Source organism: Mytilus edulis, unplaced genomic scaffold, assembly GCF_963676685.1.
Source record: "Mytilus edulis unplaced genomic scaffold, xbMytEdul2.2 SCAFFOLD_2148, whole genome shotgun sequence".
Taxonomy (NCBI): Eukaryota; Metazoa; Mollusca; class Bivalvia; order Mytilida; family Mytilidae; genus Mytilus; species Mytilus edulis.
This window is the reverse complement of record NW_027268975.1, coordinates 1-17,154: the sequence shown is the minus strand read 5'-3', so window position 1 is coordinate 17,154 and position 17,154 is coordinate 1. Positions and strand designations below refer to the sequence as shown.

General features: G+C 36.6%; 11 protein-coding genes across 11 annotated transcripts; 9 read left to right on the top strand and 2 right to left on the bottom strand.

The window, feature by feature from the left end:
* The first annotated feature begins 37 nt into the window (after nt 1-37).
* LOC139509207 (histone H2A) lies at nt 38-469 on the top strand. The gene has a single exon (XM_071296117.1). It carries the CDS (start codon nt 38-40, stop codon nt 413-415), a length of 378 nt encoding a protein of 125 aa, XP_071152218.1. The 3' UTR covers nt 416-469.
* A 918-nt stretch (nt 470-1,387) lies between these two features.
* On the top strand, nt 1,388-2,360 carry LOC139509198 (histone H3). Its single transcript, XM_071296109.1, has one exon. The coding sequence runs from the start codon at nt 1,843-1,845 to the stop codon at nt 2,251-2,253; it is 411 nt and encodes a 136-aa protein (XP_071152210.1). The 5' UTR covers nt 1,388-1,842; the 3' UTR covers nt 2,254-2,360.
* A 1,369-nt stretch (nt 2,361-3,729) lies between these two features.
* On the top strand, nt 3,730-4,354 carry LOC139509204 (histone H4). Its single transcript, XM_071296114.1, has one exon. The coding sequence runs from the start codon at nt 3,996-3,998 to the stop codon at nt 4,305-4,307; it is 312 nt and encodes a 103-aa protein (XP_071152215.1). The 5' UTR covers nt 3,730-3,995; the 3' UTR covers nt 4,308-4,354.
* Nucleotides 4,355-5,098: 744 nt separating this feature from the next.
* Nucleotides 5,099-5,564, bottom strand: LOC139509202 (histone H2B). The gene has a single exon (XM_071296113.1). It carries the CDS (start codon nt 5,520-5,522, stop codon nt 5,148-5,150), a length of 375 nt encoding a protein of 124 aa, XP_071152214.1. The 5' UTR covers nt 5,523-5,564; the 3' UTR covers nt 5,099-5,147.
* Nucleotides 5,565-5,767: 203 nt separating this feature from the next.
* LOC139509206 (histone H2A) lies at nt 5,768-6,230 on the top strand. The gene has a single exon (XM_071296116.1). It carries the CDS (start codon nt 5,799-5,801, stop codon nt 6,174-6,176), a length of 378 nt encoding a protein of 125 aa, XP_071152217.1. The 5' UTR covers nt 5,768-5,798; the 3' UTR covers nt 6,177-6,230.
* Nucleotides 6,231-7,165: 935 nt separating this feature from the next.
* Nucleotides 7,166-8,139, top strand: LOC139509195 (histone H3). Its single transcript, XM_071296107.1, has one exon. The coding sequence runs from the start codon at nt 7,622-7,624 to the stop codon at nt 8,030-8,032; it is 411 nt and encodes a 136-aa protein (XP_071152208.1). The 5' UTR covers nt 7,166-7,621; the 3' UTR covers nt 8,033-8,139.
* A 1,368-nt stretch (nt 8,140-9,507) lies between these two features.
* On the top strand, nt 9,508-10,133 carry LOC139509200 (histone H4). The gene has a single exon (XM_071296111.1). It carries the CDS (start codon nt 9,775-9,777, stop codon nt 10,084-10,086), a length of 312 nt encoding a protein of 103 aa, XP_071152212.1. The 5' UTR covers nt 9,508-9,774; the 3' UTR covers nt 10,087-10,133.
* A 744-nt stretch (nt 10,134-10,877) lies between these two features.
* On the bottom strand, nt 10,878-11,342 carry LOC139509199 (histone H2B). Its single transcript, XM_071296110.1, has one exon. The coding sequence runs from the start codon at nt 11,299-11,301 to the stop codon at nt 10,927-10,929; it is 375 nt and encodes a 124-aa protein (XP_071152211.1). The 5' UTR covers nt 11,302-11,342; the 3' UTR covers nt 10,878-10,926.
* Nucleotides 11,343-11,546: 204 nt separating this feature from the next.
* On the top strand, nt 11,547-12,009 carry LOC139509205 (histone H2A). The gene has a single exon (XM_071296115.1). The coding sequence runs from the start codon at nt 11,578-11,580 to the stop codon at nt 11,953-11,955; it is 378 nt and encodes a 125-aa protein (XP_071152216.1). The 5' UTR covers nt 11,547-11,577; the 3' UTR covers nt 11,956-12,009.
* A 940-nt stretch (nt 12,010-12,949) lies between these two features.
* LOC139509197 (histone H3) lies at nt 12,950-13,922 on the top strand. The gene has a single exon (XM_071296108.1). It carries the CDS (start codon nt 13,405-13,407, stop codon nt 13,813-13,815), a length of 411 nt encoding a protein of 136 aa, XP_071152209.1. The 5' UTR covers nt 12,950-13,404; the 3' UTR covers nt 13,816-13,922.
* A 1,370-nt stretch (nt 13,923-15,292) lies between these two features.
* LOC139509201 (histone H4) lies at nt 15,293-15,917 on the top strand. Its single transcript, XM_071296112.1, has one exon. It carries the CDS (start codon nt 15,559-15,561, stop codon nt 15,868-15,870), a length of 312 nt encoding a protein of 103 aa, XP_071152213.1. The 5' UTR covers nt 15,293-15,558; the 3' UTR covers nt 15,871-15,917.
* The last annotated feature ends 1,237 nt before the right edge of the window (nt 15,918-17,154 follow it).

The window sequence follows — 17,154 nt, the reverse complement described above, 5'->3', positions numbered from 1 at the left end:
CACTTTACTCAGTGTCGATCAACCAATATAGAACAAAATGTCAGGACGAGGAAAAGGAGGAAAAGCAAAAGCAAAGGCAAAGTCTAGGTCATCCCGTGCCGGACTTCAGTTCCCAGTCGGTCGTATCCACAGACTTTTGAGGAAAGGAAACTATGCCGAGAGAGTTGGTGCCGGTGCACCAGTGTACCTCGCAGCTGTCCTAGAATACTTAGCAGCTGAAGTATTGGAGTTGGCAGGAAACGCCGCTCGTGACAACAAGAAGAGCAGAATCATTCCCCGTCATCTCCAGTTGGCCATCAGAAACGACGAAGAGTTGAACAAACTCTTGTCTGGTGTCACCATTGCCCAGGGAGGTGTTCTACCAAACATCCAGGCTGTACTTCTACCAAAGAAGACCCAGAAAGCTGCCAAGTAAAAAGTGGATATATCAGATTACTCACTTAACAACGGCCCTTTTCAGGGCCACCAATATTTTTCAAAAAGAGTCTAAAATTGTTGTACATCTTAGTAATACTTTATTCCCCATACATAATTAAAAAAAATATATTCTACTACATAACAAATAAAAAATGTCTAAAATATAGATGTCCCTTCTTCCGTGATTCTTCTTTTCTTCTCTCTCTAACGCATCCCATTTTAAGTACAGTTCTTATAGCATAACACTAAGTCTAGTAACTTTTTCAGTCTTCTTCATCAGAACATTTATTGTCGTACTTTCTGACTCTTTGAACCCACTAGTAGCTCAGTTAAATCATATAAAGTTTGTCGGGGGAAAAAAAACACTGATAGTATTTATATTTAATACTAGTCTGCTCTCTTCTTTCTCTCTCTTGGTTATTGATGCGAGCATGCTTAGATTCATCTGAGAAGGTGTGTGTTTTTTTATTATTATAATTTATTTATAGTTTTTGTTAACAGTATCTCTTTCGTCAACACTTTTATATATGATATGTACTTTCCATTCTTTTCCTTTTTCCATTTTTTTCAGCATCTCTCTCTCTCTCTCTCTCTCTCTCTCTCTCTCTCTCTCTCTCTCTCTCTCTCTCTCTCTCTCTCTCTCTCTCTCTCTCTCTCTCTCTCTCTCTCTCTCTCTCTCTCTCTCTCTATCTCTCTCTCTCTCTCTGTCTTTCTGTCTTTATTTATTTATTTATTTATTTATTTATTTATTTATTGTTTGTGTATTAAAGATGTGGAATCGATGTAAGCACACCGACAATCAGACAATGTGACAAATGTGCCAAGCCCAAACGAAAATCATACCACATCTTCTTTTTTTATATTAAATATACATAAATATGACATAATACAACAATAAAGAAACTCAGCCGATCCGTACAATGTCATGTCGGGAATGTGTAATTCCATTTGTTTCTGTTTTTGCATTAGATTTCGCTTTGTTAGTGTTCAAACTGCATTTTATTTTTATTTTTTCCTGTTTTATTTTTCTTTCCTTTCCTTAATGTTTCTGCATGTATTTTGACCTTTTTTCATTATTATTTTTTTCTTCTTCAGATTTATCATATTGAAACCGTGACACTAATTTACTATTGTTGAGCAATGATTGATGATCAGAAACTGTAATTTTGAATGAAAAAAAGGGGGCATTTTTACTGTCAGCTTGGGTTGAGCAGTTTTTCAGTAAAAAATGGATTGAAAACTGTCAAAGTCCCTTACAAATCAGTCCAATCAGATTTAAGATATGCGGACCAATCAACGCCAGCTTTATGTAAGTGGTGATCCAATCGTCACCGTGATTTCAATCCTCCCGGCAAGCACAAAAACACATTCACCGAAATTTTCAAGTATTCTTTCTGTAGCAAATCGTCCACAGAGCTAATAATCATGGCACGAACAAAGCAAACTGCACGTAAATCCACCGGAGGTAAAGCTCCAAGAAAACAACTTGCCACCAAGGCCGCCCGTAAGAGCGCACCTGCAACCGGTGGAGTCAAGAAACCACATAGATACAGGCCAGGAACAGTCGCTCTCCGAGAAATCAGGAGATACCAGAAGAGCACAGAGCTCCTCATCAGGAAACTCCCCTTCCAGAGATTAGTCCGTGAAATCGCCCAGGACTTCAAAACTGATCTCCGATTCCAGAGTTCAGCCGTCATGGCCCTACAGGAAGCCAGCGAAGCCTACTTGGTCGGTCTCTTCGAGGATACCAACTTGTGCGCAATTCACGCCAAGAGAGTAACCATCATGCCAAAGGATATCCAATTGGCCCGAAGAATCCGTGGAGAACGTGCTTAAGAAGTGTGATTTTTTTCACCAAAACATAACGGCCCTTTTCAGGGCCACCAATATTTTTCAAAAAGAATCTATAAATTGTTGTACATGAAAATTAGAAACATAGCTGAACCCCTCTTTTCCCCATCTCTCTCTCTCTTTTATTTCTTCTTGTTGAATCCATCTATATGCAAAGCAATACATAGACAAAAAATAAATTTTATGAAATATATACACACAAGTCTCATCACAAAAAAAAAGGGGGGTGTTTGTTTATCATGGTACATGTATGTCCTTGTGTGTAGAATATTAAATAGTACATTATATAAAAAAAAGATCAACATATGAATGTTTCTATCTGTTCTTCTGTTCTTTTCTTTTCTTCGCTTGTTTTGTCTTGTCTTCTTTTGATGTATTATTTACACCAGGAGTCTAGACCAAAGAAAGAGAACCACCAACTGGCCAAAATATAACCTTTTTTTTTTTAAGTTAGAGTGTAAATATCTTGTATAATTCATTAATTTGAATATTTCTTTTAGAAAAGCTGATATTACAGGGTACTTTTATCAAAAATTTAGAGCTCTTTTTCAGTCAGAATTGTAAAGAAAATTTTTATCATGTATGTAGTAATATATTTTGTCCACTTTAGAGTCTTGTCTTGCTGCTAGTTTACAAAATCATGAAATTTCTATTTAAATTAATATAATTTCGGTACGGGTCCAAGTAGTCCCCACAAAATTTCACTGTAGGAAGTCCATGTAAGCATATATCTTGCACTTATAAGCTTTTTTATATGATAAAAAGTAGTTTTCAGACTTATTATAAACTTTTCTGGCTAAAAGATGTCTTCAGAATAGTAAGTACATGTGTGCGCATTAACATTTTTATTGGATTGGCTGATGAAATTGTCATCGTCATACTGTGGATAAATATAGAATGGCGTTTAAAAATAAAACTGAAAGGAAGATGCACACATAAGAAGTTTTACCCGCAGTCAGGGGCATCTCTTTTCTTCACTGTAATACCTAAAAGAAAAAAATCTTTAATAGTAATAACAATAACAGTTTTATTCATACATTCTCTCATTTATGATCTGAAGTACCTGCAGCAGATCTTTGATGGATGGCAAGCACAGCTTTGACAGATGATGTTGAGTTATGAAAGACAGGTAGAAAACTGCAAGCATGTAAAATCCTGTGATGTATCCAATTTCTGGGTACATCAAGTAGACAAATAGATAACCAGTATTCCTAGATATGTCTGTGAGGTTTTTTTTTTCCCAACTAAATTCCATTCCATTAAGTTGAAATGTGTATTGACATTGAATGAAAATATCTGTTCAGAGAAAGCAAATAATTATCTTTATAATTTTGACTGTCTAAAGTGATTTTCATTTATCATTTATTTATCATACTTTTCTATCTTAAAATGAAAACTTTTCCACATTTTGGAACTTTTTTTTTGTCTCCTTCAGTCATTTTTATTCCGATTGAAAGTTTTTTTCTGTTCAATAATAGTTTTTTCTTAAAAATTTACTGTCTGATATGAATTATTATATTTTTCAGACCTAGAATGAAAAAGTGGATTGAAAGTGTACACAGTTTAAGGCAGTACGGAGTTACCTCCCGGAATAAAACAACGTAAGCCAATCAGACAACAGTTAACTGAAAATGTGTGATACTTCTTTTACGGCCGCGTTGGTGATATATAAAGAGTCGCTGTTAGACGGAAAGTATTATTTAACTAATCACCACAAATAGTTAAACATGTCAGGCAGAGGAAAAGGAGGTAAAGGTCTAGGAAAAGGAGGCGCCAAGCGTCACAGGAAGGTGTTGCGTGATAACATCCAAGGTATCACCAAGCCAGCCATCCGTCGTTTAGCAAGAAGAGGTGGAGTAAAACGTATATCTGGACTCATCTATGAGGAAACCCGCGGTGTCCTTAAAGTTTTCTTGGAAAATGTCATCCGTGATGCTGTCACATACACAGAGCACGCCAAGAGGAAGACTGTCACTGCCATGGATGTTGTCTACGCTTTGAAACGTCAAGGACGTACCTTGTACGGATTCGGAGGTTAAACAGCCACCCGGCTAATATCAACAACGGCCCTTTTCAGGGCCACCAACATTTTTCAAAAAGAATCTTAGATTTGTTGTACATCGTTTTAAGCTAAATCTTGAAATCAAAGCTTGCTCCCACTTCTATTCTTTTCTGTAATGTTCATGAATTTTTCAACCGTTTTCTTGTTTTCCCTGATCCTGATCCGCAACTATTTTCTCTCTCTCTCGTTATCCCCCCCCCCCCTTTTTTTTTAATATCTGGCTTTCTTTTTAATTAACTTCCTTACTCTTACTCTTGTATTTATTTGAGAATTTATATTTCTGAAGGTTTATGAATACGTTCAAAGATCAACAAGTCCGTGCATTTGCCTACATGAAGAGAGAAAATTTCAAAACAAATGCACGGACTTTTACACACAAAATCTGTAGATTCTGTTATATTCAATTATAAAGTTTTTGCGTGGTTTAAGATTAGGTAATGTTCTTGTTTCCGTGTAAAATAATTCTCGCAATATTTTTTTTCTCCCGAAAAGCAAAAGAAATCGTAAATTTATCAACTCTATTAATTGGAATGAAAGCACTGTTTTGTTCTTCATGATTTATGTATTTACGCTTTGCAGTTTTGACAAATTAAATACTACAGAATGAGTGAAATACACGTATATTTGTTATACAGATAGAAAGAAGAGAAAAGTAACCATATACTATTGAAATAGTTTGAAAGTAGTTATAGCTGGGGGTTGGGATTTATAGCTTTGTTTAGAAGTTTGACATGATGTACAACAAATGTAAATTCTTTTTGAAAAATGTTGGTGGCCCTGAAAAGGGCCGTTTGTGAAGTTATAAACTTCAGACTGTTTACTTGCTGCTGGTGTATTTGGTGACGGCTTTGGTACCTTCACTGACAGCGTGCTTGGCCAATTCTCCGGGTAAGAGAAGACGGACAGCGGTCTGGATCTCCCGGGATGTGATGGTAGATCTTTTGTTGTAGTGTGCCAATCGGGAAGCCTCTGCTGCGATTCTCTCGAATATATCGTTGACGAAGCTGTTCATGATGGACATTGCCTTTGAGGACACTCCGGTGTCGGGGTGAACTTGTCTCAAGACTTTGTAGATGTAGATAGCATAGGATTCACGTCTCTTCCTCCTCCTTTTCTTGTCACCGCCGGGTCTGGCAGTCTTTGCCTTGGTGACGGCCTTCTTGGCTCCTTTAGTTCCTACTTTGGGTGGCATGTTACTGGTTTGATAATCAAATAAGTAATGGTGAAAAATTATTTTCAATTTGTTTATATACTGGGCAAAACGGATTGAAAGATTTTCTTGAACGCGAACCTCGGAGAGAGCACCCATAACATGTTGAATGTTCGGTAGCCTAACTGCCCGCAGAGAGCTTCGTTCTGATTGGTGTATAATAAAAACATCGTTCAATCCGTTTAGTGGGTATATAAGCTAAATTTTAAAGAAAAATTGTATCACTTTACTCAGTGTCGATCAACCAAATAGAACAAAATGTCAGGACGAGGAAAAGGAGGAAAAGCAAAAGCAAAGGCAAAGTCTAGGTCATCCCGTGCCGGACTTCAGTTCCCAGTCGGTCGTATCCACAGACTTTTGAGGAAAGGAAACTATGCCGAGAGAGTTGGTGCCGGTGCACCAGTGTACCTCGCAGCTGTCCTAGAATACTTAGCAGCTGAAGTATTGGAGTTGGCAGGAAACGCCGCTCGTGACAACAAGAAGAGCAGAATCATTCCCCGTCATCTCCAGTTGGCCATCAGAAACGACGAAGAGTTGAACAAACTCTTGTCTGGTGTCACCATTGCCCAGGGAGGTGTTCTACCAAACATCCAGGCTGTACTTCTACCAAAGAAGACCCAGAAAGCTGCCAAGTAAAAAGTGGATATATCAGATTACTCACTTAACAACGGCCCTTTTCAGGGCCACCAATATTTTTCAAAAAGAGTCTAAAATTGTTGTACATCTTAGTAATACTTTATTCCCCATACATAATTAAAAAAAATATATTCTACTACATAACAAATAAAAAATGTCTAAAATATAGATGTCCCTTCTTCCGTGATTCTTCTTTTCTTCTCTCTCTAACGCATCCCATTTTAAGTACAGTTCTTATAGCATAACACTAAGTCTAGTAACTTTTTCAGTCTTCTTCATCAGAACATTTATTGTCGTACTTTCTGACTCTTTGAACCCACTAGTAGCTCAGTTAAATCATATAAAGTTTGTCGGGGGAAAAAAAACACTGATAGTATTTATATTTAATACTAGTCTGCTCTCTTCTTTCTCTCTCTTGGTTATTGATGCGAGCATGCTTAGATTCATCTGAGAAGGTGTGTGTTTTTTTATTATTATAATTTATTTATAGTTTTTGTTAACAGTATCTCTTTCGTCAACACTTTTATATATGATATGTACTTTCCATTCTTTTCCTTTTTCCATTTTTTTCAGCATCTCTCTCTCTCTCTCTCTCTCTCTCTCTCTCTCTCTCTCTCTCTCTCTCTCTCTCTCTCTCTCTCTCTCTCTCTCTCTCTCTCTCTCTCTCTCTCTCTCTCTCTCTCTCTCTCTCTCTCTCTCTCTCTATCTATCTCTCTCTCTCTCTCTGTCTTTCTGTCTTTATTTATTTATTTATTTATTTATTTATTTATTTATTGTTTGTGTATTAAAGATGTGGAATCGATGTAAGCACACCGACAATCAGACAATGTGACAAATGTGCCAAGCCCAAACGAAAATCATACCACATCTTCTTTTTTTATATTAAATATACATAAATATGACATAATACAACAATAAAGAAACTCAGCCGATCCGTACAATGTCATGTCGGGAATGTGTAATTCCATTTGTTTCTGTTTTTGCATTAGATTTCGCTTTGTTAGTGTTCAAACTGCATTTTATTTTTATTTTTTCCTGTTTTATTTTTCTTTCCTTTCCTTAATGTTTCTGCATGTATTTTGACCTTTTTTCATTATTATTTTTTTCTTCTTCAGATTTATCATATTGAAACCGTGACACTAATTTACTATTGTTGAGCAATGATTGATGATCAGAAACTGTAATTTTGAATGAAAAAAAGGGGGCATTTTTACTGTCAGCTTGGGTTGAGCAGTTTTTCAGTAAAAAATGGATTGAAAACTGTCAAAGTCCCTTACAAATCAGTCCAATCAGATTTAAGATATGCGGACCAATCAACGCCAGCTTTATGTAAGTGGTGATCCAATCGTCACCGTGATTTCAATCCTCCCGGCAAGCACAAAAACACATTCACCGAAATTTTCAAGTATTCTTTCTGTAGCAAATCGTCCACAGAGCTAATAATCATGGCACGAACAAAGCAAACTGCACGTAAATCCACCGGAGGTAAAGCTCCAAGAAAACAACTTGCCACCAAGGCCGCCCGTAAGAGCGCACCTGCAACCGGTGGAGTCAAGAAACCACATAGATACAGGCCAGGAACAGTCGCTCTCCGAGAAATCAGGAGATACCAGAAGAGCACAGAGCTCCTCATCAGGAAACTCCCCTTCCAGAGATTAGTCCGTGAAATCGCCCAGGACTTCAAAACTGATCTCCGATTCCAGAGTTCAGCCGTCATGGCCCTACAGGAAGCCAGCGAAGCCTACTTGGTCGGTCTCTTCGAGGATACCAACTTGTGCGCAATTCACGCCAAGAGAGTAACCATCATGCCAAAGGATATCCAATTGGCCCGAAGAATCCGTGGAGAACGTGCTTAAGAAGTGTGATTTTTTTCACCAAAACATAACGGCCCTTTTCAGGGCCACCAATATTTTTCAAAAAGAATCTATAAATTGTTGTACATGAAAATTAGAAACATAGCTGAACCCCTCTTTTCCCCATCTCTCTCTCTCTTTTATTTCTTCTTGTTGAATCCATCTATATGCAAAGCAATACATAGACAAAAAATAAATTTTATGAAATATATACACACAAGTCTCATCACAAAAAAAAAGGGGGGTGTTTGTTTATCATGGTACATGTATGTCCTTGTGTGTAGAATATTAAATAGTACATTATATAAAAAAAAGATCAACATATGAATGTTTCTATCTGTTCTTCTGTTCTTTTCTTTTCTTCGCTTGTTTTGTCTTGTCTTCTTTTGATGTATTATTTACACCAGGAGTCTAGACCAAAGAAAGAGAACCACCAACTGGCCAAAATATAACCTTTTTTTTTTTAAGTTAGAGTGTAAATATCTTGTATAATTCATTAATTTGAATATTTCTTTTAGAAAAGCTGATATTACAGGGTACTTTTATCAAAAATTTAGAGCTCTTTTTCAGTCAGAATTGTAAAGAAAATTTTTATCATGTATGTAGTAATATATTTTGTCCACTTTAGAGTCTTGTCTTGCTGCTAGTTTACAAAATCATGAAATTTCTATTTAAATTAATATAATTTCGGTACGGGTCCAAGTAGTCCCCACAAAATTTCACTGTAGGAAGTCCATGTAAGCATATATCTTGCACTTATAAGCTTTTTTATATGATAAAAAGTAGTTTTCAGACTTATTATAAACTTTTCTGGCTAAAAGATGTCTTCAGAATAGTAAGTACATGTGTGCGCATTAACATTTTTATTGGATTGGCTGATGAAATTGTCATCGTCATACTGTGGATAAATATAGAATGGCGTTTAAAAATAAAACTGAAAGGAAGATGCACACATAAGAAGTTTTACCCGCAGTCAGGGGCATCTCTTTTCTTCACTGTAATACCTAAAAGAAAAAAATCTTTAATAGTAATAACAATAACAGTTTTATTCATACATTCTCTCATTTATGATCTGAAGTACCTGCAGCAGATCTTTGATGGATGGCAAGCACAGCTTTGACAGATGATGTTGAGTTATGAAAGACAGGTAGAAAACTGCAAGCATGTAAAATCCTGTGATGTATCCAATTTCTGGGTACATCAAGTAGACAAATAGATAACCAGTATTCCTAGATATGTCTGTGAGGTTTTTTTTTTCCCAACTAAATTCCATTCCATTAAGTTGAAATGTGTATTGACATTGAATGAAAATATCTGTTCAGAGAAAGCAAATAATTATCTTTATAATTTTGACTGTCTAAAGTGATTTTCATTTATCATTTATTTATCATACTTTTCTATCTTAAAATGAAAACTTTTCCACATTTTGGAACTTTTTTTTTGTCTCCTTCAGTCATTTTTATTCCGATTGAAAGTTTTTTTCTGTTCAATAATAGTTTTTTCTTAAAAATTTACTGTCTGATATGAATTATTATATTTTTCAGACCTAGAATGAAAAAGTGGATTGAAAGTGTACACAGTTTAAGGCAGTACGGAGTTACCTCCCGGAATAAAACAACGTAAGCCAATCAGACAACAGTTAACTGAAAATGTGTGATACTTCTTTTACGGCCGCGTTGGTGATATATAAAGAGTCGCTGTTAGACGGAAAGTATTATTTAACTAATCACCACAAATAGTTAAACATGTCAGGCAGAGGAAAAGGAGGTAAAGGTCTAGGAAAAGGAGGCGCCAAGCGTCACAGGAAGGTGTTGCGTGATAACATCCAAGGTATCACCAAGCCAGCCATCCGTCGTTTAGCAAGAAGAGGTGGAGTAAAACGTATATCTGGACTCATCTATGAGGAAACCCGCGGTGTCCTTAAAGTTTTCTTGGAAAATGTCATCCGTGATGCTGTCACATACACAGAGCACGCCAAGAGGAAGACTGTCACTGCCATGGATGTTGTCTACGCTTTGAAACGTCAAGGACGTACCTTGTACGGATTCGGAGGTTAAACAGCCACCCGGCTAATATCAACAACGGCCCTTTTCAGGGCCACCAACATTTTTCAAAAAGAATCTTAGATTTGTTGTACATCGTTTTAAGCTAAATCTTGAAATCAAAGCTTGCTCCCACTTCTATTCTTTTCTGTAATGTTCATGAATTTTTCAACCGTTTTCTTGTTTTCCCTGATCCTGATCCGCAACTATTTTCTCTCTCTCTCGTTATCCCCCCCCCCCCTTTTTTTTTAATATCTGGCTTTCTTTTTAATTAACTTCCTTACTCTTACTCTTGTATTTATTTGAGAATTTATATTTCTGAAGGTTTATGAATACGTTCAAAGATCAACAAGTCCGTGCATTTGCCTACATGAAGAGAGAAAATTTCAAAACAAATGCACGGACTTTTACACACAAAATCTGTAGATTCTGTTATATTCAATTATAAAGTTTTTGCGTGGTTTAAGATTAGGTAATGTTCTTGTTTCCGTGTAAAATAATTCTCGCAATATTTTTTTTCTCCCGAAAAGCAAAAGAAATCGTAAATTTATCAACTCTATTAATTGGAATGAAAGCACTGTTTTGTTCTTCATGATTTATGTATTTACGCTTTGCAGTTTTGACAAATTAAATACTACAGAATGAGTGAAATACACGTATATTTGTTATACAGATAGAAAGAAGAGAAAAGTAACCATATACTATTGAAATAGTTTGAAAGTAGTTATAGCTGGGGGTTGGGATTTATAGCTTTGTTTAGAAGTTTGACATGATGTACAACAAATGTAAATTCTTTTTGAAAAATGTTGGTGGCCCTGAAAAGGGCCGTTTGTGAAGTTATAAACTTCAGACTGTTTACTTGCTGCTGGTGTATTTGGTGACGGCTTTGGTACCTTCACTGACAGCGTGCTTGGCCAATTCTCCGGGTAAGAGAAGACGGACAGCGGTCTGGATCTCCCGGGATGTGATGGTAGATCTTTTGTTGTAGTGTGCCAATCGGGAAGCCTCTGCTGCGATTCTCTCGAATATATCGTTGACGAAGCTGTTCATGATGGACATTGCCTTTGAGGACACTCCGGTGTCGGGGTGAACTTGTCTCAAGACTTTGTAGATGTAGATAGCATAGGATTCACGTCTCTTCCTCCTCCTTTTCTTGTCACCGCCGGGTCTGGCAGTCTTTGCCTTGGTGACGGCCTTCTTGGCTCCTTTAGTTCCTACTTTGGGTGGCATGTTACTGGTTTGATAATCAAATAAGTAATGGTGAAAAATTATTTTCAATTTGTTTATATACTGGGCAAAACGGATTGAAAGATTTTCTTGAACGCGAACCTCGGAGAGAGCACCCATAACATGTTGAATGTTCGGTAGCCTAACTGCCCGCAGAGAGCTTCGTTCTGATTGGTGTATAATAAAAACATCGTTCAATCCGTTTAGTGGGTATATAAGCTAAATTTTAAAGAAAAATTGTATCACTTTACTCAGTGTCGATCAACCAAATAGAACAAAATGTCAGGACGAGGAAAAGGAGGAAAAGCAAAAGCAAAGGCAAAGTCTAGGTCATCCCGTGCCGGACTTCAGTTCCCAGTCGGTCGTATCCACAGACTTTTGAGGAAAGGAAACTATGCCGAGAGAGTTGGTGCCGGTGCACCAGTGTACCTCGCAGCTGTCCTAGAATACTTAGCAGCTGAAGTATTGGAGTTGGCAGGAAACGCCGCTCGTGACAACAAGAAGAGCAGAATCATTCCCCGTCATCTCCAGTTGGCCATCAGAAACGACGAAGAGTTGAACAAACTCTTGTCTGGTGTCACCATTGCCCAGGGAGGTGTTCTACCAAACATCCAGGCTGTACTTCTACCAAAGAAGACCCAGAAAGCTGCCAAGTAAAAAGTGGATATATCAGATTACTCACTTAACAACGGCCCTTTTCAGGGCCACCAATATTTTTCAAAAAGAGTCTAAAATTGTTGTACATCTTAGTAATACTTTATTCCCCATACATAATTAAAAAAAATATATTCTACTACATAACAAATAAAAAATGTCTAAAATATAGATGTCCCTTCTTCCGTGATTCTTCTTTTCTTCTCTCTCTAACGCATCCCATTTTAAGTACAGTTCTTATAGCATAACACTAAGTCTAGTAACTTTTTCAGTCTTCTTCATCAGAACATTTATTGTCGTACTTTCTGACTCTTTGAACCCACTAGTAGCTCAGTTAAATCATATAAAGTTTGTCGGGGGAAAAAAAACACTGATAGTATTTATATTTAATACTAGTCTGCTCTCTTCTTTCTCTCTCTTGGTTATTGATGCGAGCATGCTTAGATTCATCTGAGAAGGTGTGTGTTTTTTTATTATTATAATTTATTTATAGTTTTTGTTAACAGTATCTCTTTCGTCAACACTTTTATATATGATATGTACTTTCCATTCTTTTCCTTTTTCCATTTTTTTCAGCATCTCTCTCTCTCTCTCTCTCTCTCTCTCTCTCTCTCTCTCTCTCTCTCTCTCTCTCTCTCTCTCTCTCTCTCTCTCTCTCTCTCTCTCTCTCTCTCTCTCTCTCTCTCTCTCTCTCTCTCTCTCTCTCTCTCTATCTATCTCTCTCTCTCTCTCTGTCTTTCTGTCTTTATTTATTTATTTATTTATTTATTTATTTATTTATTGTTTGTGTATTAAAGATGTGGAATCGATGTAAGCACACCGACAATCAGACAATGTGACAAATGTGCCAAGCCCAAACGAAAATCATACCACATCTTCTTTTTTTATATTAAATATACATAAATATGACATAATACAACAATAAAGAAACTCAGCCGATCCGTACAATGTCATGTCGGGAATGTGTAATTCCATTTGTTTCTGTTTTTGCATTAGATTTCGCTTTGTTAGTGTTCAAACTGCATTTTATTTTTATTTTTTCCTGTTTTATTTTTCTTTCCTTTCCTTAATGTTTCTGCATGTATTTTGACCTTTTTTCATTATTATTTTTTTCTTCTTCAGATTTATCATATTGAAACCGTGACACTAATTTACTATTGTTGAGCAATGATTGATGATCAGAAACTGTAATTTTGAATGAAAAAAAGGGGGCATTTTTACTGTCAGCTTGGGTTGAGCAGTTTTTCAGTAAAAAATGGATTGAAAACTGTCAAAGTCCCTTACAAATCAGTCCAATCAGATTTAAGATATGCGGACCAATCAACGCCAGCTTTATGTAAGTGGTGATCCAATCGTCACCGTGATTTCAATCCTCCCGGCAAGCACAAAAACACATTCACCGAAATTTTCAAGTATTCTTTCTGTAGCAAATCGTCCACAGAGCTAATAATCATGGCACGAACAAAGCAAACTGCACGTAAATCCACCGGAGGTAAAGCTCCAAGAAAACAACTTGCCACCAAGGCCGCCCGTAAGAGCGCACCTGCAACCGGTGGAGTCAAGAAACCACATAGATACAGGCCAGGAACAGTCGCTCTCCGAGAAATCAGGAGATACCAGAAGAGCACAGAGCTCCTCATCAGGAAACTCCCCTTCCAGAGATTAGTCCGTGAAATCGCCCAGGACTTCAAAACTGATCTCCGATTCCAGAGTTCAGCCGTCATGGCCCTACAGGAAGCCAGCGAAGCCTACTTGGTCGGTCTCTTCGAGGATACCAACTTGTGCGCAATTCACGCCAAGAGAGTAACCATCATGCCAAAGGATATCCAATTGGCCCGAAGAATCCGTGGAGAACGTGCTTAAGAAGTGTGATTTTTTTCACCAAAACATAACGGCCCTTTTCAGGGCCACCAATATTTTTCAAAAAGAATCTATAAATTGTTGTACATGAAAATTAGAAACATAGCTGAACCCCTCTTTTCCCCATCTCTCTCTCTCTTTTATTTCTTCTTGTTGAATCCATCTATATGCAAAGCAATACATAGACAAAAAATAAATTTTATGAAATATATACACACAAGTCTCATCACAAAAAAAAAGGGGGGTGTTTGTTTATCATGGTACATGTATGTCCTTGTGTGTAGAATATTAAATAGTACATTATATAAAAAAAAGATCAACATATGAATGTTTCTATCTGTTCTTCTGTTCTTTTCTTTTCTTCGCTTGTTTTGTCTTGTCTTCTTTTGATGTATTATTTACACCAGGAGTCTAGACCAAAGAAAGAGAACCACCAACTGGCCAAAATATAACCTTTTTTTTTTTAAGTTAGAGTGTAAATATCTTGTATAATTCATTAATTTGAATATTTCTTTTAGAAAAGCTGATATTACAGGGTACTTTTATCAAAAATTTAGAGCTCTTTTTCAGTCAGAATTGTAAAGAAAATTTTTATCATGTATGTAGTAATATATTTTGTCCACTTTAGAGTCTTGTCTTGCTGCTAGTTTACAAAATCATGAAATTTCTATTTAAATTAATATAATTTCGGTACGGGTCCAAGTAGTCCCCACAAAATTTCACTGTAGGAAGTCCATGTAAGCATATATCTTGCACTTATAAGCTTTTTTATATGATAAAAAGTAGTTTTCAGACTTATTATAAACTTTTCTGGCTAAAAGATGTCTTCAGAATAGTAAGTACATGTGTGCGCATTAACATTTTTATTGGATTGGCTGATGAAATTGTCATCGTCATACTGTGGATAAATATAGAATGGCGTTTAAAAATAAAACTGAAAGGAAGATGCACACATAAGAAGTTTTACCCGCAGTCAGGGGCATCTCTTTTCTTCACTGTAATACCTAAAAGAAAAAAATCTTTAATAGTAATAACAATAACAGTTTTATTCATACATTCTCTCATTTATGATCTGAAGTACCTGCAGCAGATCTTTGATGGATGGCAAGCACAGCTTTGACAGATGATGTTGAGTTATGAAAGACAGGTAGAAAACTGCAAGCATGTAAAATCCTGTGATGTATCCAATTTCTGGGTACATCAAGTAGACAAATAGATAACCAGTATTCCTAGATATGTCTGTGAGGTTTTTTTTTTTCCCAACTAAATTCCATTCCATTAAGTTGAAATGTGTATTGACATTGAATGAAAATATCTGTTCAGAGAAAGCAAATAATTATCTTTATAATTTTGACTGTCTAAAGTGATTTTCATTTATCATTTATTTATCATACTTTTCTATCTTAAAATGAAAACTTTTCCACATTTTGGAACTTTTTTTTTGTCTCCTTCAGTCATTTTTATTCCGATTGAAAGTTTTTTTCTGTTCAATAATAGTTTTTTCTTAAAAATTTACTGTCTGATATGAATTATTATATTTTTCAGACCTAGAATGAAAAAGTGGATTGAAAGTGTACACAGTTTAAGGCAGTACGGAGTTACCTCCCGGAATAAAACAACGTAAGCCAATCAGACAACAGTTAACTGAAAATGTGTGATACTTCTTTTACGGCCGCGTTGGTGATATATAAAGAGTCGCTGTTAGACGGAAAGTATTATTTAACTAATCACCACAAATAGTTAAACATGTCAGGCAGAGGAAAAGGAGGTAAAGGTCTAGGAAAAGGAGGCGCCAAGCGTCACAGGAAGGTGTTGCGTGATAACATCCAAGGTATCACCAAGCCAGCCATCCGTCGTTTAGCAAGAAGAGGTGGAGTAAAACGTATATCTGGACTCATCTATGAGGAAACCCGCGGTGTCCTTAAAGTTTTCTTGGAAAATGTCATCCGTGATGCTGTCACATACACAGAGCACGCCAAGAGGAAGACTGTCACTGCCATGGATGTTGTCTACGCTTTGAAACGTCAAGGACGTACCTTGTACGGATTCGGAGGTTAAACAGCCACCCGGCTAATATCAACAACGGCCCTTTTCAGGGCCACCAACATTTTTCAAAAAGAATCTTAGATTTGTTGTACATCGTTTTAAGCTAAATCTTGAAATCAAAGCTTGCTCCCACTTCTATTCTTTTCTGTAATGTTCATGAATTTTTCAACCGTTTTCTTGTTTTCCCTGATCCTGATCCGCAACTATTTTCTCTCTCTCTCGTTATCCCCCCCCCCCCCTTTTTTTTTAATATCTGGCTTTCTTTTTAATTAAACTTCCTTACTCTTACTCTTGTATTTATTTGAGAATTTATATTTCTGAAGGTTTATGAATACGTTCAAAGATCAACAAGTCCGTGCATTTGCCTACATGAAGAGAGAAAATTTCAAAACAAATGCACGGACTTTTACACACAAAATCTGTAGATTCTGTTATATTCAATTATAAAGTTTTTTGCGTGGTTTAAGATTAGGTAATGTTCTTGTTTCCGTGTAAAATAATTCTCGCAATATTTTTTTTCTCCCGAAAAGCAAAAGAAATCGTAAATTTATCAACTCTATTAATTGGAATGAAAGCACTGTTTTGTTTCTTCATGATTTATGTATTTACGCTTTGCAGTTTTGACAAATTAAATACTACAGAATGAGTGAAATACACGTATATTTGTTATACAGATAGAAAGAAGAGAAAAGTAACCATATACTATTGAAATAGTTTGAAAGTAGTTATAGCTGGGGGTTGGGATTTATAGCTTTGTTTAGAAGTTTGACATGATGTACAACAAATGTAAATTCTTTTTGAAAAATGTTGGTGGCCCTGAAAAGGGCCGTTTGTGAAGTTATAAACTTCAGACTGTTTACTTGCTGCTGGTGTATTTGTGACGGCTTTGGTACCTTCACTGACAGCGTGCTTGGCCAATTCTCCGGGTAAGAGAAGACGGACAGCGGTCTGGATCTCCCGGGATGTGATGGTAGATCTTTTGTTGTAGTGTGCCAATCGGGAAGCCTCTGCTGCGATTCTCTCGAATATATCGTTGACGAAGCTGTTCATGATGGACATTGCCTTTGAGGACACTCCGGTGTCGGGGTGAACTTGTCTCAAGACTTTGTAGATGTAGATAGCATAGGATTCACGTCTCTTCCTCCTCCTTTTCTTGTCACCGCCGGGTCTGGCAGTCTTTGCCTTGTGACGGCCTTCTTGGCTCCTTTAGTTCCTACTTTGGGTGGCATGTTACTGGTTTGATAATCAAATAAGTAATGGTGAAAAATTATTTTCAATTTGTTTATATACTGGGCA